This window comes from Conger conger, chromosome 14 (genome assembly GCF_963514075.1).
Source record: "Conger conger chromosome 14, fConCon1.1, whole genome shotgun sequence".
In the NCBI taxonomy this organism is placed as follows: domain Eukaryota; kingdom Metazoa; phylum Chordata; class Actinopteri; order Anguilliformes; family Congridae; genus Conger; species Conger conger.
In genome coordinates this window covers 30,673,722-30,693,721 of record NC_083773.1, presented here as the reverse complement: position 1 = coordinate 30,693,721, position 20,000 = coordinate 30,673,722, and the positions used below count along the sequence as shown (strand labels likewise).

General features: G+C 50.2%; 1 protein-coding gene across 3 annotated transcripts in view; it reads right to left on the bottom strand.

Moving 5' to 3' along the window:
* The window catches only part of setd5 (SET domain containing 5), a 40,236-nt gene that overhangs the window by 8,201 nt on the left and 12,035 nt on the right, over positions 1–20,000 (bottom strand). Inside the window, exons 2-20 of one of the 3 annotated variants that reach the window (XR_009704809.1) lie at positions 16,364–16,596; positions 12,820–12,922; positions 11,325–11,545; positions 10,630–10,688; positions 10,352–10,539; positions 10,169–10,207; positions 9,693–9,944; positions 9,402–9,550; positions 8,903–9,020; positions 7,782–7,891; positions 7,191–7,422; positions 6,004–6,087; positions 5,429–5,641; positions 4,652–4,993; positions 3,912–4,157; positions 2,573–2,696; positions 1,682–1,935; positions 693–749; positions 1–551 (exon numbers count right to left, since the gene is read on the bottom strand). The exon at positions 1–551 is cut by the window's left edge and continues 502 nt beyond it. Coding sequence is in view for 2 of the 3 variants with exons in the window: in XM_061219903.1 (XP_061075887.1) it covers positions 1–551; positions 693–749; positions 1,682–1,935; positions 2,573–2,696; positions 3,912–4,157; positions 4,652–4,993; positions 5,429–5,641; positions 6,004–6,087; positions 7,191–7,422; positions 7,782–7,891; positions 8,903–9,020; positions 9,402–9,550; positions 9,693–9,944; positions 10,169–10,207; positions 10,352–10,539; positions 10,630–10,688; positions 11,325–11,545; positions 12,781–12,922; positions 16,364–16,434 (3,452 nt within the window). In the remaining variant the exon portion in view is untranslated. Of the gene's footprint in view, positions 552–692; positions 750–1,681; positions 1,936–2,572; positions 2,697–3,911; positions 4,158–4,651; positions 4,994–5,428; positions 5,642–6,003; positions 6,088–7,190; positions 7,423–7,781; positions 7,892–8,902; positions 9,021–9,401; positions 9,551–9,692; positions 9,945–10,168; positions 10,208–10,351; positions 10,540–10,629; positions 10,689–11,324; positions 11,546–12,780; positions 12,923–16,363; positions 16,597–20,000 lie in introns of all 3 variants that reach the window. The other 2 variants (XM_061219904.1, XM_061219903.1) reach the window with 2 other exon arrangements.

The following is a 20,000-nucleotide window of genomic DNA, read 5'->3' as shown; positions in this document are numbered from 1 at the left end:
AGTCGGGCATACATCACTTCCTGTGAGGTCACCACCGGAGGGGCAGACCGGGGAGTGGGAGGACTTGCCTTCTTTTTCTGCGGCGGGTTGCTGGGGTGCGGGGGCGTGCCGTGGTCGGGGTAGCTGCCGCTGTAGTGCGGCTCGGCGTAGGGCGACAGGGAGCCGGCCACGGCGTCCGAGAGGAGGCCCTGCCCGCCCATCCCGCCGAAGAACGGCTCGGCGGGCGAGAACCCGCCGGCCTCCGACTGCGACGGGCGGCGGTCGGCCGTGGGCCCGCGGGCGGACAGCCCCTCGCCCAGGTTGGCGTTGAGCGGCGAGCAGGTGTAGATCAGGTTGAACTCGGTGCGGAAGGCCTGCTCCCTGGCCTGGCTCTCGGGGGGCGCTGTGGCGACCGCCGGCGGGAGTGGGGCGGCCCCGGGGGGCTCCGGGGTTACCGGGGCAAAGTCCTCGGCCAACGGGCAGGCCGGCAGGGCGGGGCTCTCCAGGCCGGCGGGCAGCGGGGGGTCGGGGTACGCCGGGCGCTGCACGTCATAGTCTGGACACAAGCAGGGCTGTAGAAGGGGGAGAGAGGGGGGTCACATAGTCTATCCAAAAACAGCAGGGTGGCCTGACCTAGCAGTGTGCCACTTTCACCTCAGATGGTCTAACCACTGTTTTCATTACTGAAGCCACTGAAGAAGCTAGAGACTGACCTCAGGAGAGAGAGACTCGGGTCTGTGTACAGGTGAGCCCTCGGGAGAGGATATGTTCTGTGGAGAGAGGGGGGGAAAAAAACTAAACTTGTGAAAGCCATTTAGAGAAAAATTCACAAAAACATGCAGATCAGATGCTGAAAAGTAAAATTTACACTCAATTCACAAAGAACCAATCACCACAGGACTGTTCAGCTGAAATACTGACTGACACAGCTAAGAACCAACACACTAGCCTCGTGTTCAATCTCGTTGGTAAACAAGAAGGTTGCTCCATTCACTTTTAGTCAACTGGCAGATGCTTCCATCGAAAGACACTTTCAATGCCACTATGTCAAAGGAACACTCTGGGGAAAACCGCAAGGGTTGATATACTATCGAATGCTAACGTGCTAATGAATGTTACATAAACCTGGAATGAGGATATGTGAAAATTATGCTAATGTGCTAATAAATGTTACATAAACCTGTAACGAGGATATGTGAAAACTGGTGCTAACATGCTAATAAATGTTACATAAACCTGTAATGACGATGTGAAAACTATACTAACACGCTAATAAATGTTACATAAACCTGTAATGAGGATATGTGAAAACTATGCTAACGTGCTAATAAATGTTACATAAACCTGTAATGACAATGTGAAAACTATGCTAACGTGCTAATAAATGTTGCATAAACCAGTAATGAGGATATGTGAAAACTGGTGCTAACATGCTAATAAATGTTACATAAACCTGTAATGACGATGTGAAAACTATACTAACATGCTAATAAATGTTACATAAACCTGTAATGAGGATATGTGAAAACTATGCTAACGTGCTAATAAATGTTACATAAACCTGTAATGAGAATGTGAAAACTATGCTAACGTGCTAATAAATGTTGCATAAACCAGTAACGAGGATATGTGAAAACTGGTGCTAACGTGCTAATAAATGTTACATAAAGCAGTAATGAGGATATGTGAAGGCTGTGGTTACCTCGAACTGCAGCGGGGTGTTGCAGCGGCTGGTGGACAGCGAGCGCTGGGGGGAGTAGGGGAGGCTGTAGCCATTGTGCCTCTCGTCCTCGGTGCCCAGGATGAGGGAGCAGGAGGAGGCCAGCAGCGGGTGCGTGGGGTCGGAGGTCAGGGGCGGCGTGATGGGGGACAGAGGCCGCAGTAGGTCAGCCGAGGGTAGTGGCGGTGGCTCCGAGGCGTACTTCGATTTCCGCTTCTTGTAAGGTGCGGTCAGTTCTGCGGAGGGGTGGAGAGGCGGCGCGGTCAAACAAACGCAACCGCAACTTCCTGCGCCATTACAATATACCGACGGGTTTATAAGACCAGAAACTGCAGTCAAGCCCAGCTGACTCTTCAGGACAACAGCAGTGATAAAATCTAGCGAACTTTCAGAACAAACAACCTTCTTGACAAAGGTATTTCAGTCGGTTCTCGAGGTTGGTGCTAATCACACATTTAATAACATCCAAAAGGAACAATAGCAAGATATATCAACTATATAAAAAGCTATTATTTGTTTAATGTTTCATATGGGAAACACATTGTAGGCTCTGTGGCAGTGTGCTAGCTGACAGCATAATAGCCCTGGAGCAGACAGGGGCTAAGGAGATGATTCACCTCCAGACTCACCCCGATAGAGTGCAGGAGGCCTAACTGGCCCCTAGCCAAAACTAATCCCTCACAGTTAACATCGCAATGCTCATAACGTTCATGGGACTGCGGCTAGGAAAGGTCAAGTCCCAGCCTGATTTAAAAAAAAGTAAATCAAAACGGAAAACCGCTTGCTAATGGTCTGCTGCACTTTTACCCATCTTTGCTAACTAACTGACGTCCAGCGCGTAGGGGTTTGTGGGATGTTTGGAGGCCTACGCACCGGTCTGAAAGGGGTTGGAGGTGCTGTGGCCGCTGCTGTTGCTCTGGTGCGAGCAGTTGGACTCCGTCCCGTCCTCGGCGTTGGCTGAGGAGGTGCTCTCGTCCTGCGCTTGCTTGATCCACCGCTGCACAAAATCGCCAGGAACATCACACAACGTCAGAAACGAATTCTTGTATGTGTATTGTGAGTATGTGTTTTGTGTATTGTGTTTTGAAGTATGTGTGTATTGGTATAAGTGAGTGTGTATTGGTATAAGTGAGGGTGTGTACTGGTATAAGTGAGTATGTATGTTGGTATAAGTGAGTGTGTATTGGTAGAAGTGAGTGAGTGTGTGTATTGGTATAAGTGAGGATGTGTATTGGTATAAGTGAGTGTGTATTGGTATAAGTGAGTGTGTGTATTGGTATAAGTGAGAGTGTATTGGTATAAGTGAGTGTGTGTATTGAGTGTGTGTATTGGTATAAGTGAGTGTGTGTATTGAGTGTGTGTATTGGTATAAGTGAGTGAGTGTACTGGTATAAGTGAGTGTGTATTGGTATAAGTGAGTGTGTGTATTGGTATACGTATGTGTACTGGTATAAGTGAGTGTGTATTGGTATAAGTGATTATGGTATAAGTGAGAGTGTATTGGTATAAGTGAGTGTGTGTATTGAGTGTGTGTATTGGTATAAGTGAGTGAGTGTACTGGTATAAGTGAGTGTGTGTATTGGTATAAGTGAGTGTATTGGTATAAGTGAGTGAGTGTACTGGTATAAGTGAGTGTATTGGTATAAGTGAGTGTGTGTATTGGTATAAGTGTGTGTATTGGTATAAGTGAGAGTGTATTGGTATAAGTGAGTGTACTGGTATAAGTGAGAATATATATTGGTATAAGTGATTATGGTATAAGTGAGAGTGTGTTGGTATAAGTGATTATGGTATAAGTGAGTGTATTGGTATAAGTTAGTGTGTACTGGTATAAGTGATTATGGTATAAGTGAGTGTATTGGTATAAGTTAGTGTGCACTGGTATAAGTGATTATGGTATAAGTGAGTGTGTATTGGTATAAGTGGTTATGGTATAAGTGAGTGTGTATTGGTATAAGTGAGTGTGTGTTGGTATAAGTGAATGTACTGGTATAAGTGTGTGTATTGGTATAAGTTAGTGTGTACTGGTATAAGTGATTATGGTATAAGTGAGTGTACTGGTATAAGTGAGTGTACTGGTATAAGTGATTATGGTATAAGTGAGAGTGTGTTGGTATAAGTGAGTGTACTGGTATAAGTGAGTGTACTGGTATAAGTGAGTGTACTGGTATAAGTGATTATGGTATAAGTGAGAGTGTTTTGGACGCTGCACCTTCTTGAAGGAGCCGTAGGACGCGTCCACGCTGACGGGGCGGCGGCGGCGCTCGGGGGTGAAGGGGGATCCGAAGCGGACGTAGTGTTTGGGCGTGGTGCAGATGAGGGGGGAGTGGGACAGGCCCGGCAGCATGTTGAGGGTGGTGGCCAGCACCGTGGGGTCCGTGGTGATGCGCAGGGGCCGGTCCACCGGACACTCCGGCTTCTCCAGAACTTTATCGTTCAGCCACTCCGTCACCAGATACTGCGGTGCGGGGAACACACAGGCCTTCAGCCGCCATTCACGGGCGTGTAAGTATGGCATCACGGGTGTGCATACAGAACTGTGACTGTCCTACTCTACCTTCTTTCAGCGGGTTTAACAACACTTTCAAATGTCATTTTTGTCATATTTATAGTTTCTATAAAGTTTCTTTGAAATGTCTGTCAAATCATATAATTGTAAACCCCCAGGAATGTTTCATTGACAATCGCACCAAATAAACTGCTTTTAACAATAAAAGTGGAAAAGGACACAGCGATACTAACACTTTACTCCATCACAACTGAAATCACATAATTTACTGAGAATTTCAAAGACATCTCAAAGGTATATGTACGATGTTAAAGGATACATTTTTGGTGGAAATATTCTACTGTCTATTGTCTATGGGCTATGATGACTCTGCATAGGTAAAATGCTCTTCTGATGAAGAGGCTCAACAGAAGGTGTGGGAGCTGTGCGTGCGGGTTACATACCTTCTTGGTTTTAGGGTACCGAAGCTGGGCTTTGTTTCCCAGGGCTCCAGCGGCCATGCCTCCCAGCCCGTCCGTGTCGAGGGGCTGCCCCCCGCCGAGCGCCCCCTCCCCCACCCCCGGCTCCGTGGCCGCGGCCCCCGCGGTCCCCTCCTCGGCCACGCCCTGGCCCTGCTCGGCCGCCTGCTGGGCCAGGGCCTGCCTCTGGCGCCGGGCGCGCTGGGACGAGCTGGACCGGTACCGGGACATGCGGCTCTTGGGCCGGGGCTTGGAGGACCTGGCGGGGGCGGGTTTGGAGGCGGCGGGCGTGGAGGGCGCTTTCTCCAGCTCTGTGGGCGGTACCTCCTGAAACCAGACCGGGGGGGGGGGGGGGGGGGGGGGAGAGAGGAAAAACCACTGCTCAAATACCAGCACATGCACTCCACTTCTTCTGTGTTTGCACCCAAGAGCTTCAGTCTCAGAGGGGCAGAGAGACAGGGATATTACATTACATGTTATTACAGTTTTATCCAAAGCGACTTACAGTTGATTAGACTAAGCAGGGGATAAACCTGTGGTGTTACGGGCCTTGCTCAATGGCCCAAGAGCTGGGAGGATCTAATCGTGGCTACACTGTGATTGAACCACCGACCTTGCCAAACTCAAGTCATGTACCTTAACCACCACGCTTACAGGCTGCCCCTTCATATGAAAGGAGCGGGAGCATGGGAGAATGAACCCCTGCTGGAGAGAGAAAGGGAGAGAAGAGTGGAGATGGAGAGAGAGAGAGGGGGGACTCACGGTGATGTAGGAGGCTCGCCGCGTGCTGACTCCAACCCCCCCGCTCTGGGCAGTGTGGGACCCGGTGGGCGAGGCCCTGTCCTCCTCCAGCTCCTGGCCCTCCTGTTTGGGCTCCTCAGCCGCCGCGCCCTGGCTCTGAGACGACCTCTTCTTCCTCTTCTCCAGGTTCTCAAACACGTGCATGATGGCCTCTGCCTTCTGATCCTCACGGGTCTGGAGACAGAGACACTTCATGTTCACCTTTTTCATATAGCTGGCCTCCCAACTAACCTAGTATAAGAAATATTTACTTTCTTTTAGAGAGCAGGCAGTGCGTTTGCCATTTTGAGAGAAGCTGACCTTCACCAGACTGGCAGGATGAAGTACATGGGCAACCAGTCCTAAACCTTATTTTGGCTTATACACACGGTCCATTTTCATGGGTAACTAGTCCTAAACATTTCTCTGTTCATCAACATGTACAAAAAGAAAGAAAAGTTGTGTGTATTTGCCTTGGTCAAGTCCTAATCCACCTCAGAACATCCTATAATGATGATTATGCATCTCTGTGAATTTGTGTTGGAACTGAAACATACCCGCCTACTCTGCAGTAGAGCTCCACCCTCTTCCAGCTCCGCTTCCTCCCCATCTTCCAGCTTCAGCCCATCGCAGTCTCTCTCCTGGAACAGAACCAAAACAAACTCATTCACAGTCTCTCTCCTGGAACAGAACCAAACTCATTCACAGTCTCTCTCCTGGAACAGAACCAAAACAAACTCATTCACAGTCTCTCTCCTGGAACAGAACCAAACTCATTCACAGTCTCTCTCCTGGAACAGAACCAAAACAAACTCATTCACAGTCTCTCTCCTGGAACAGAACCAAACTCATTCACAGTCTCTCTCCTGGAACAGAACCAAAACAAACTCATTCACAGTCTCTCTCCTGGAACAGAACCAAACTCATTCACAGTCTCTCTTCGGGAACAGAACCAAACTCACTCACAGACTCTCTCCTGGAACAGAACCAAAACAAACACATTCACAGTCTCTCTCCTGGAACAGAACCAAACCAAACTCATTCACATTCTCTCTCTTGGAACAGAACCAAACCAAACTCATTCACAGTCTCTCTCCTGGAACAGAACCAAACCAAAATCATTCACAGTCTCTCTCCTGGAACAGAACCAAACTCACTCACAGTCTCTCTCCTGGAACAGAACCAAACCAAACTCACTCACAATCTCTCTCCTGGAACAGAACCAAACCAAACACATTCACAGTCTCTCTCCTGGAACAGAACCAAATGCATTCATAGTCTCTCTCCTGGAACAGAACCAAAACAAACACATTCACAATCTCTCTCCTGGAACAGAACCAAACCAAACACATTCACAGTCTCTCTCCTGGAACAGAACCAAATACATTCATAGTCTCTCTCCTGGAACAGAACCAAACCAAACACATTCACAGTCTCTACATCACTACATCAACATACAAAGAGGGTGGCAGCGTTCAGAAATCAAAGCACTGTATAAAATGGTACCTATGTCAGTACGCATGAAGTTGCTAAACGACTCCTAAAAAGAATAAGTGGCTTTCGAGACCCTATGGAATGGGCTTGCAAACACACTTCGCGAAAGGTGAATTCAAACTTTTGAAAATACTGCGTAAAGACTGTTCTTTTACTGTATGAAAGAAGACCGTGGGAAGCATCCACACACTCGCACAGCGCATCAGCGCAGTCTTGATCTGACGACGGTCACCATAGTAACTGCGCTAACCTCGGTGTCGCTGGTTGCCTTGGCGTCGGCGGGGTCCTCGGGCTGCTGGTTGCTGTCGTCGGACACGCCCCCTTCCAGCTCTTTCCGCCGGGCCTTCCTGCGGCGCGTCTCCGCCCCAGGCTGGGCGGGCAGCGAGGGGGGCCGGAGGGGCAGCTCCGGGGGGCTCAGGTTGTGCTTCTGAACCGGGCAGTTCTGGTTCCCCTTGTGACACGCGCAGTCCACCTTGTAATTGCTGAGGAGAGGTCAGAGAAGAAGTGCGAATGAACCCAGGCCTGGGCTTTGACTGGGAGACAAGGCCTCCATTGGTACAGAAAGAGCTTATCTAGACTCCATCAGGAAGGACTCTTACTGCGCACTACCCCCCAGTTTCAGTCTAATAACTGACAACAGGTGAACCTACAGCTTGGGACATGTTCCCATGAAAAAAAAGTTTGAAACTTTTACAAGCAGTATTTCTCTACTGATTCTGACGACACTTATTGTGTAAAGTATTTTCATTTCAGTTTAAGAACTTCCTGCACAGTCTACACGGTCTAAGTCAGTATAATTAAGCCGAAATTAAACTCAAAGCGAATGTGAAAAGTGGCTGACCAGCTGTTGAACTCGTAGTCGAACCCGATGGTGACCTCACAGTCCTTGGTGATGTGAGTCACAGCGTAGATGCACAGGTGGATCATGCCCTCAGCGATCATGTGTCGCACCTGGGGGGAGGGGGCACGGTCAGAGTGCACGTCTGAATGCTCCTATCAGAGACGGCCATATGCTGGAGCACTGGTCACACCCTATGCGTGTGCTACTGGGTCCCGGGTCAGCTGGGTGGGAAACAGCGCCCCCCCCAGTGTAGAGAGATTCAATCCACTCTGAAGCTGTGGATCAGCGTACCTGAGTATAGTTGTTTCTCTACGTGTAGTACACTTAAAGTTCCAGGATGGCATACTCATGGCCAGGGTTTTGCTGAGTATATTCAGGAAGATATATTCATATTTTTAGGAAAGTCAGCAACCCATAAATATAATATAAGTTTCACTGATGCATGGCCAAGCAAGGGCGGAACATCTTACATTTCCACAGTATAGTTGGAACAAGTTTTGCATACTGTCCAAATGAGCACTAGAAAGTACACTGTACACAGTATGTGAATACAGTTTGGGTCTTACCAGAGTAATGTAATGGATAGCAGCCACCAACAGGGGGCGCCAGTTCTTTACATTGCATGAGAGAAGTTAAATTCACCCAACTGACCAGTGACACACTAGGCTGATAAGTGACTGCACATTAGATCCTGTAACTTTTATGCAAAAATTCATACAGGCAGCTCTGTTAATACTGGAATAGACTGCGGCTAAAAATACACTTAAGAGGCAAACAAAAAAAAGGCAAAGTAGGAGAAAGACAACAGAAACGAGTGAATGCTCTGGTAAGCAGGTGCACACATTCTTCAAATTGAGTTCTTCCAAGTAATCGGAAGGTTTTTAGTTGCCCAAATAGCAAACTTTAATTCGCTGTTGCCCAATTTCACCACCTCTGTTTCAAGCATATTAATGAAAGGGTGAGGCGTACAGGAGCAGTATTTCAGGCCATCATTAAGGAGAACGTGAAGTTTGCAGAAGCCGCACGTCTACATCTCCTGGGCGCGTACAGCAGTGTGCTACGGACCGCAGTGCTCTTGGCCCAGCTGCGGTGGCGTTTGACAGGAGCACGGAGCAGCTCACCTCAGCGTTGGGCGTGCAGGACCTCCTGATGAAGCGAGCGTCGTTGCCGAACGTCCGGGCGTCCACACACATCTCCACCTCGTTGAACTTGGAGTAGAACAGTACGAAAGGGTAGGGTCTGCGCAACAGCCACACAGGAGAACACTTTACTCAGAGCACTGCCATCCCTCAAAGGCTTGGTGACAATTTGACAAAGTGACAATACCGTCATATGCACTACCATCTGCCAGGGCTTACACTCACTCTTAACAACAGTTCAAAATTACTTTAATGTCAAAGTAAGTAAATCGTTTCCCCTCAGTGAAGGCTATCTGAAAATCTTTCTAAATCTTCCAGAAATTTCCTCAGTGCTTATTTCTAACATAATAACACACACCCGACTTCAGGCGAGGACCTTTTCAGGACATTTCAGAAGTTGAGCAGTGTGTACAAGAAGAGACCCAGGCACACGTGTAACACTGAGAAGCCCCATGAACAGCGCTGCCCAGAGGGTTCTTACTTTTTGAAGAAGTGTCCGTTGACCTCAAACTGCTGCTTGAGCATGACCTTCCCCCTGTACTCGATGATCAGAGTGTCGGGGTCCAGGTCCCGCGCGGCGCGCAGAATCTTCCGGTGTTTCTGCACCCGAGTGACCCTGCCCAACTGCAGCTGTGCACCCAGAGAGAACAGGCTCAGTACACTCAAGGAGAAACGGCGGAAAGTCAACGTGGACCAAACCCAGAAAATGTCCTCACGAGTATAGTGTGTGAGCCGGAAGTGTGTGAAAACGGAAGCCCTCCCCGGGCCGCACCTGCATCTGCGAGCCGATGACGGTGTTGTTGCAGGCCAGCTCGGTGCGGTTGATGGTGTCCATGGCGGCTCCGGTGGGCGCCTTTCCCTCCGAGGCCTTGCTGGCGGCGCGGTGGAGCTGCAGCAGCGTCTGGACGTCGGCGCTGTACTGGTTGGCGAAGGCCTCCTCGTACTGGTCCGTCCACTGCCTGATCCTCGTCTCCCAGCCCTCGGCCGTGTTCTCGTCCAGCGTGCTGGCCTCGGTGGTGGAGTTCTGCGAAGGCCCAGCCATACACACGGTCACCCCTCCGTCCCTCCGATTCAACTGCTCTGGGCTCTGATGCCCTCTCGTGGCTGATTTGCGACACTACCATCAACTTGAATCAAAAAAGTGCTTTAAAGAGGACAGTGAGGTCCAATGAGTTTCAGGGAATGGGTAATAATGGCCTTGAAGACAACATTGTTATCGTTACACAAGATATTCGTAGTAAGACTTGCCTTCATCCTCATGGACTTCCTGGAACCCTCTCTGAAAGCCTGTGGAAGAATCACATTCTTAATAGTTTGCAGAAAGAACCGGGACCCCGACAGTCCTCGCCACAGCCTATGGAATACAGTCTTTGAGGGCCGACATATTTCTTGGTTTTTAAGAGAACTCGAGAGCCTGCCGCGACCGCCTACCTTGATCTTCTTGCCCTTGGGGGCGCTGCGGGCCTTCTCGGTGCTCTTCTTCCTCTTCTTGGGCTTGTTCCTCTTGATGCGGTTGACGGTGAGGGTGATGCTGGTCGGCGTGTGCTGGGTGGCGGTGTAGGACACGGTGGATGGCGACACCTCCTCGTCCCCGCTCTCCGTGGCGCTGCTCTCCCCGACTGCGCACAGGAGGAGGCGGCGTCAGTCTCAGGGCGGCTCTGACGCTACGCTAAGCGCTAGCGGCTACGGGCGCCGGCGTTCTGACTTACCGGACACGTTTTCGGGTTTTCTGCGCGGTGTATCCACCCCTTTCCTTCGGTCCAAGCCCCTGTTATTGTTGGATAAATGAAGCAAGCCATAAACACCTTAATACAGGGATAAATGTAAGTACAGCTCCCACCGTATTTTCCCAACATCTGCCCACGTTCACCTTCACCCCCCTCTCTTCCTTCTCTCTACTGTACCAAACCATCTCTCACATATTCAACCTATCATCTCCCCCTCAGCAAGCCCCTCCTCTGCTTCCTAGGCCACTCCTTCACTTATTCCTAAGCCCCTCCCTTCTTAGGCCTTTCCTTCTGCAGTTCTCACACTTGATGAGGAAGCCCTGCCTCACCTGCAGTTCTCACACTGGAGGAAGTCATCCTGCCTCACCTGCAGTTCTCACACTTGATGAGGAAGCCATCCTGCCTCACCTGCAGTTCTCACACTTGATGAGGAAGCCATCCTGCCTCACCTGCAGTTCTCACACTTGATGAGGAAGCCCTGCCTCACCTGCAGTTCTCACACTGGAGGAAGTCATCCTGCCTCACCTGCAGTTCTCACACTTGATGAGGAAGCCCTGCCTCACCTGCAGTTCTCACACTTGATGAGGAAGCCCTGCCTCACCTGCAGTTCTCACACTTGATGAGGAAGCCCTGCCTCACCTGCAGTTCTCACACTTGATGAGGAAGCCCTGCCTCACCTGCAGTTCTCACACTTGATGAGGAAGCCATCCTGCCTCAGGCTGCAGGGGCACCAGCTGGCCACGCCCCCCTCTTCGTCCGAGGAGCTGTCACTGTCGGCGGAGTTGTCGTCGTGGTAACGTGAGCACATGACGCCATTGAGCTCCACGCGGGGGATGATGGTCTGGGAGAGGGGGGAGGCGGGCGGGGTCGGAGGAGGGGGTGCGCCATAGTTGTGATCCTGAGAGCAGACAGCGCAGAACAACAGCGGTCAGGCATCAGAAAAACAAAATGCCGAGAAACCAGTCTAAAGGCCAGTTCACGGCAAAGATTTGTGACACGATGAAACTGTTTGTGTGTTGTAGAGAGGTTGCAGCAGTGTCAACTACTCCGCCACAGAACACCTGACGTGGGCGCTTGCTGTAGCAGGCGATTCATCTAGCCTGATCGCAGATGTGCATGTTTCAAAACACAATGTACCATTCCATATGTACCATATGTATCATTACATATTTCTAGTGAACCAATTAGTATGACATTATTCCTTCCTAGCTGCCAAACCTCGAGTTTCTAAGCCCATCGTTTCTTTGTCACATCCAAGGCGAGCGCAGCAGACTTCAAAAAATGATAATCTCACTCGAGATCCACTCGAGTCCTTCACCCAGCAGTCCGCACTCGGAGGGACGAGCAGGGAGATCGGTCTACCCCGGCCATCAGTGGCGTGATCAGCCGGGCTCCCAAAACGCTGCTCTGGGTTTCTGTTTTAAATGGAGCTAAACCGTGAGCGCTGGAGCTTCTCAGAACGGCAGCAGCTGCCCTTGGAACTAAAGGCCCCTGTGAGAAACGGCACATTCTGTACTCTGCATCCCGCTTCAACGTCTCCTACACACAGCAAAAAGAACACAATCTGCCTTCCTGATTTTCTAACATCTGAAATGAATTAGTGCAAGAGACAGCACAGTAAAAGGACAGAGCTGCAATGTGTCTAAAACTATAGCTGGGTCGCAGAAGCTTTCTCACAATGGGAGAGTGGGAGGAGAGAGAGAGGCCTTACTCCCATAGCGGTGGTATAGTAGGAGAGTAGAACAGGCCTTACTCCCATAGCAGTGGTGTAGAAAGATAGTAGTATAGGCCTAACACCCATAGCGGTGGTATAGTAGGAGAGTAGAACAGGTCTTACTCCCATAGCGGTGGTGTAGTAGGAGAGTAGTACAACCCTTACTTCCATAGCAGCGGTGTAGTAGGAGAGTAGTACAGGCCTTACTCCCATAGCGGTGGTGTAGTAGGAGAGTAGTACAGGCCTTACTCCCATAGCGGTGGTATAGTAGGAGAGTACTACAGGCCTTACTCCCGTAGCGGTGGTGTAGAGGAGATTAGAACAGGCCTTTGTCCCACAGCGGTGGTATAGTAGGAGAGTAGTACAGGCCTCACTCCCATAGCGGTGTAGTAGAGGGGTAGTAGTCAGGTTTTACTCACGGGGCAGCGTGGGGGTCGGGTGGAGGAGACCGTACTCACAGCGTAGGGTAGTCCCCGGTAGCCATGGTTCTGTGCACTCCCACAGCTGTGGTTGGAGTAGTTTTTCTCATTCACGGCAGGGCTTGCTTCCACTGACTCAGGGCTGCAACAGCACACAAGACATTACCTCAGCACACTCCGTACTCCTCAAACTGCTATTTATTCATACCTAGTACAAAATTATTCAGTCATAGTCAGGAGCCATTCAGTATTCTTGCACAGAATGCATTGATTTCTGTGAACACTCATTTATTTTCCCTCACAGAATTCTCATTCCCTATAATACAACTTTTTAAAACTCAATTTTACAGTTTAAAGCCATTTTACTGTCTGTGATAATTGTGCTATTTCTGCGTGTCAAGACTTAATGGCTCTTGCATTCTTGTCATTGCTGCTACCCTGACAATGCTCCTTGGGCAAAAGATTCAACAGGAGAATCTGGAGAAATGGCTTACTTTAAAAAAAGAAAAAAAAGAAAAACAAACACAACACAGGAGTGAACACCATGCCAAATTAGCACCAGCAACACAAAAAAAAAGCGGAAGACAATCGTTGAATCACCACACAGCTATATGCAACCGCATAAATAAATAAAGAGCCAATTACGTTGCTCCAAGCAACATGCAGATTCCATTAGACCCTGGTGCCCAGACAAGAGCTCTCAGGAGGAACCTTACTGAAAGCCCAATTATTAAAAGTGACCTGACAAGCCGTGAGATGGATTACCCGGACCCAGCAAACACAGACTGCGTAGTGTCCCAAGCCCATTCACGTCCAGGCACAGTGAACGATGCAGGCCACTTCAGCAGTGCCCGTCGGTTAGTATGCAGCTCACTGCCAGGTCAGTACTGACAGCATAGCTAATACGCACCTGCCCAATGTGCAGCTGCAGTCACTGACACTCAAATATTTTACAGCTCAAACCCAGCTAAAAGAGCAGTCCCAAGCAGGATTAAAAATAATCTATGTAAATAAAAGCATCGGGTTTATTATTTCCTCTAATGTTCCACATTAGAAGATGATTCTGCGTTTCAGATACTCACATTGGTCACTCGCGCCAACAATGATTTACATAACGGTTTCTTTCAAACGTAAGCCTTTTGTTGTGACTGAGGCCAATATTCTCTGCATCAAGGTGCAGAGACGCAGACACGCCGCTAGAGGGAGCCATGCGACTGATAACCGTCTGTAATTGTACACAGTGTTTAGCAGCAGTGTGAGCAGTGACTGTGCAGCTCACATCCCTCCCTGTTTTTATGCAGCGCAGCGCTCGTGAGCAGGGACTCCTGCGGAGACAGCTTATAGCAGCTCTATAGCAGCTTCTATTTTCACAATCAATGACAATATTAAAAGAAAAAAATATTTTAAAAAAATATTTTAAATCCTGTGTGCTGATGAAACCACAGCACACCTCGCATACCGAACATGCCATTCACTGACGATAGCTGCGATTTTTCCCCATCAAACGTAACTCCAAACCCCAAGCCACTCTGGTGCCGATTCCTCGCATTGGTGCGTGAGAACTGAATGTATGCCCCTACAAATCGGCAAGCATCGTGACTCTAATGGAACATAATGACTGTTTTTTCTTTGAAACCAGGCGCTAATCACCCCTTCGCTGTTCAGGGGAGGTGGAGCCGCACTGCACCCCGAAAAAAAGCACTGACAAACGTGGACGACCACAAACTGCACTGCAAATGCTCAAGAGTCAAACGTGTAGGCACCAGTTCATACGGAATCCAAGAACACCATTGTGGAGGCGGTGGGCAACATGAAAACAATGAGAAAAATAACATTTTGTCTCTGAAGGTACACGTCATGAGCGTCCCTTAGATGGGGCTATTCCGACTCAATGAGGGTCATGTAGGGCTGACCCCTCTCTCCTGGCTTTCCATCCCAGCTCCGCCCCAGTGCCCGAGTGAGAGCTCAAACCAGCACATCCAGACACCCAGACCAGCTCTGCCCCAGTGAGAGAGCTCAAACCAGCACACACACACCAGCTCTGCCCCAGTGAGAGAGCTCTAACCAGCACACACACACCAGCTCTGCCCCAGTGAGAGAGCTCAAACCAGCACACACACACCAGCTCTGCCCCAGTGAGAGAGCTCAAACCAGCACATCCAGACACCCAGACCAGCTCTGCCCCAGTGAGAGAGCTCAAACCAGCACACACACACCAGCTCTGCCCCAGTGAGAGAGCTCAAACCAGCACACACACACCAGCTCTGCCCCAGTGAGAGAGCTCAAACCAGCACACACACACCAGCTCTGCCCCAGTGAGAGAGCTCAAACCAGCACACACACACCAGCTCTGCCCCAGTGAGAGAGCTCTAACCAGCACACCCAGACCAGCTCTGTCCCAGTGAGAGAGCTCAAACCAGCACACACACACCAGCTCTGCCCCAGTGAGAGAGCTCAAACCAGCACACACACACCAGCTCTGTCCCAGTGAGAGAGCTCAAACCAGCACATCCAGACACCTAGACTAGCTCTGTCCCAGTGAGAGAGCTCAAACCAGCACACACACACCAGCTCTGCCCCAGTGAGAGAGCTCAAACCAGCACACACACACCAGCTCTGTCCCAGTGAGAGAGCTCTAACCAGCACACCCAGACCAGCTCTGTCCCAGTGAGAGAGCTCTAACCAGCACATCCAGACCAGCTCTGACATTTTCTCAATTCATTTCAATGGTGCTCACTGCCAGAGCAAACAAGGCAGTTTTACTAAAGCAGGACCACGTAGACAGCATTTACTGCCAGGTTACCCAGGACTTCACCACCAAAAAAATAAATCAAGATAAAAATGGGAACAGCTCTCACAATGGGAGAGTGGGAGGAGAGAGAGAGGCCTAATTCCCATAGCAGTGGTGTAGAAAGAGAGTAGTACAGGCCTTACTCCCATAGCGCTGGTATAGTAGGAGAGTAGTACAGGCCTTACTCCCATAGCGGTGTAGTAGTCAGGTTTTACTCACGGGGCAGCGTGGGGGTCGGGTGGAGGAGACCGTACTCACAGCGTAGGGTAGTCCCCGGTAGCCATGGTTCTGTGCACTCCCACAGCTGTGGTTGGAGTAGTTTCTCATTCACGGCAGGGCTAGCTCTGTCCCAGTGAGAGAGCTCTAACCAGCACACCCAGACCAGCTCTGTCCCAGTGAGAGAGCTCTAACCAGCACACCCAGACCAGCTCTGTCCCAGTGAGAGAGCTCTAACCAGCACACCCAGACCAGCTCTGTCCCAGTGAGAGAGCTCTAACCAGCACACCCAGACCAGCTCTGTCCCAGTGAGAGAGCTCTAACCAGCACACACAGACCAGCTCTGACATTTTCTCAATTCATTTCAATGGTGCTCACTGCCAGAGCAAACAAGGCAGTTTTACTAAAGCAGGACCACGTAAACAGCATTTACTGCCAGGTTACTCAGCACTTCACCACCAAAAAATAAATAAAAATAAATCATGATGAAAAGGGCAACAGCGCTGACAATCAGAACCATAATAATGAAGTGTGTTAGCACACGTGCTACAGAGGGGAGGGGGGCTCCGTACTCACTCGGATCCGGCAGCCATGTCGGAGTAGGACGTTTCGGGTGTGGTGACTCCCAGCGCGATTACTATGCTCATGACGTCCAGCAGAGCGGCGCTGAGGGGAGGGGGAAGGGGGAGGGGGGGTGGGGGGAGAGGGGGGGAGGAGAGGGGATCACGGGGTCCAAATCGCAGCGACAGACCACTCCACCGGTGGGGTGCCGCAGTGCCACAGCCAGTGTCTCACGGACATGAGGAGACCTGGAACACAGAGGAGAGAACGCAGGTTAGACACACTGGAGAGCAGAGAGTGGAGTGCCGGTTAGACACCAGTGAGCAGAGGGGAACACAGGTTAGACACCAGTGAACAGAGGGGAACACAGGTTAGACACCAGTGAACAGAGGGGAACACAGGTTAGACACCAGTGAACAGAGGGGAACACAGGTTAGACACCAGTGAACAGAGGGGAACACAGGTTAGACACCAGTGAACAGAGGGGAACACAGGTTAGACACCAGTGAACAGAGGGGAACACAGGTTAGACACCAGTGAACAGAGGGGAACACAGGTTAGACACCAGTGAACAGAGGGGAACACAGGTTAGACACCAGTGAACAGAGGGGAACACAGGTTAGACACCAGTGAACAGAGGGGAACACAGGTTAGGCTGTGGTGAGCAGAGGGGAACACAGGTTAAACACACCAGTGAGCAGAGGGGAACACAGGTTAAACACACCAGTGAGCAGAGGTGGGTAAACAGGGTACTAGTCACACATCCAAAGCAACCAAGCAGTCAGTTAAAAAAACTTTTTTTAAATAAACCCAAATGAAATTTGAGAATTGTGAGAGGATGGCAAATCTCAAGAAACACTTCTGATGAACTGAGGCTAGATGAACAATTTCAGACACATTTTGGACAAAAGAACAATTACATTTATGAACATTAAACATGAAGCTACAATTAAACAAAGCTTGAACCAGATTGGCTGGCAGCTTCCACCAGCATTGCATCCCATGTTTCTATTGGTAATTTGTGCAACGGTACAATGAAAATAAATCCAGTCATCCAATTTCATCCACATAATATCCATTCTTAGTCATATAATAAGAACGTGAGTTTGCAGGGGAGAGAAAAACAAAACAAAAAAAGCCTGCCCCACCCCCTCAAAAAGCAAATGAATAAATAAATAAATAAAGAACCCTTTGGACTGCTGCGCTGAAAATAGTGTAATGCCCTGTGAGGCCTGCGGGGGCAGCGGCTGACAGAGCGGTGAGTCACAGCACAAGGCAGGGCTGCCGGTCACATGATCAGCCTGGTACAGCGACCCGCACTGCTCCCGGTGCGATCCCCTGCACCCGAATCACACGGCCGGGAGAGCGCACCCACCCTGCCCCGATCCCGCTTTCACAAACCCAGCATGGCGTCTGCGCCCACTGAAGAGCCCTCTGCCCTTCGCCAGGCCGGGTGGGGCCCGTTACGTAACCGGGAGAAAAATAGCACTAAGAAAACAAACTCCATGTGAATAAGAATGGTTGAGAGAGGAAATGAAATACTCAAAGAAAACATAACGAGCGATTTGACTTTTATCTTTAGGTGGGCCAAGCTACCAGGCGAAGGCACAGCCTAGTATTTTCATAATTATTGTGGGTAGTGGAAATATGACATTTTTGTATTCATGGAGTCCTCGTTTGCTTGTCCTACACTCGTTTCCCCTCGGTGACATTAAGAGCGTATCTGCAGGAACATCTTCGCTCCCGCCATTACGCTGCTCCAGCGTGTCTCACCCCTGACCGGCTGAACGCACGCTCGCGCACACGGCCTTGTCGAACGCTACCGGCCGCCGTTATTCCACATTCCAAACCGAGCGGGGCTCGATTCCAGACTCGCTGCCATCGCACCGCGGCACAAAGGTGTTCCCTGGATACGGCAGCTGGTAACCCATAGCTACAGGGGATAGCAGCGAGAGGAAGCACAGCAAGAACGCCATTAGCAAAGGCTCTGTGTCACACGGCCCTCTCCAGCGCTGGGGTAAGGAAACACAGCAAGAACGCCATTAGGAAAGGCTCTGTGTCACACGGCTCTCTCTGGTGCTGGGGTGAGAAGCACAGCCAGAACGGCATTAGGAAAGGCTCTGTGGCACACGGCTCTCTCTGGTGCTGGGGTGAGAAGCACAGCAAGAACGCCATTAGGAAAGGCTCTGTGTCACACGGCTCTCTCTGGTGCTAGGGTGAGAAGCACAGCCAGAACGGCATTAGCGAAGGCTCCGTGTCGCATGGCTCTCTCTGCGCAGGTGACGCGGCTCCGGGTTCCAGACGCTGCGCTCGTCTCCACGGTTACAGAAGCGGTCTCCCTCAGTGCGGGCGAGAATAAGGGACACAGACAGGCCGAGAGAGCGGCCGCCCCTGAATGAGGAGAGGCTGGGTTTTGTGCAGTACGGGGGGAGACCTGCCGGGAGCTCTGGCAGAATCTCTTCAGTCTGAGTGACAGAGGACCGTGGTGGAGGGTGGGGCGGTCACTGCCGAGGGGAAACTGCTCAGTGCCGTAGCGAGTGGCTTGTGGGGGTGAGGGGCTGTCACCCGGGGGTACTCGTACGCACGCGCACGCATGCGAACACACGCGCGCACAGACACTAGCCTACACCGCCCACACGGACGCACACACACAGTAAACTGTACGCATGGACGCACACACGCGCACAGACAAGCGTACAGACACAAACACACACACACACACAAGCACAGGCTTGCTTTGACTGATCGCCCCCTCCCTGCCTCCGTGCTGTTACAGCTCTACCAAATGTCCTCCTATCCTGTAGCACAGTTCCTGAAGCATTCATACACCCACACAAGCTATACATACATACATACATACATATACACATGTACAATAAAACTGAAGCAAATGTGCCTGTGCTTGCATGTGTGTGTGTGTGTGTGGTGCGCATTAGCACTCTGACGGCAGGACCTGACTCCTGAATTAAAAGCGACCTTAAAATACTCCCTCTTCCCTTTTACAGAGAAAAGCCAGGTCATTTATTAGGAAAATGTAGCCACCATTTCCCCTCCTCCTTTCCCTGTAGAAATAAACACAGATGATGTCATAAAAGATCAGGGCGGAGAGCCAATGACACGGTTTGCTTGTGGTGAGCTAGGGCGGTGTCGGCTAGTGTCTGTGTCCGTGTGCAAGTGTGGGTCAAGAGCAAACCTTAAAACATTCACCTGTCCATAGCAACGCCACTCCACCAATCAGAGCAAAGACTGACCAACCAAAGGACAATCAGAGCTGGAAAAGCCATGGGAACACATTTGATTTGGCAGTCAGTTGTTTTTTTTTCCAGGAAATGAAGTATTTAAATGACAGTGACAGTGCAGTTTGAGGGCCAGGCCACCAAAAAGGAACAAGGAACAGCTCGCCCTGTTCGTCAAATATCTGTTGAGCAAGGATCTGCTTTAGGCAGATATGTTCGAACAATGTTTCCCTGTTCCTGACCAAGAAGCAAATGCGTTATGGTTATAAAGCTAGTTAGCTGAGGACAGTCAGGGGCAAGTTTGTCCAGCTTCTGTGGTTTAGTCACTAGCTAGCTAACTAGTTGTGTTTGCTGGAATTACTGCGATAAACATTACCTCTGTTAAGGCAAGAAGGATGTTTTGAGCCAGATGTGAG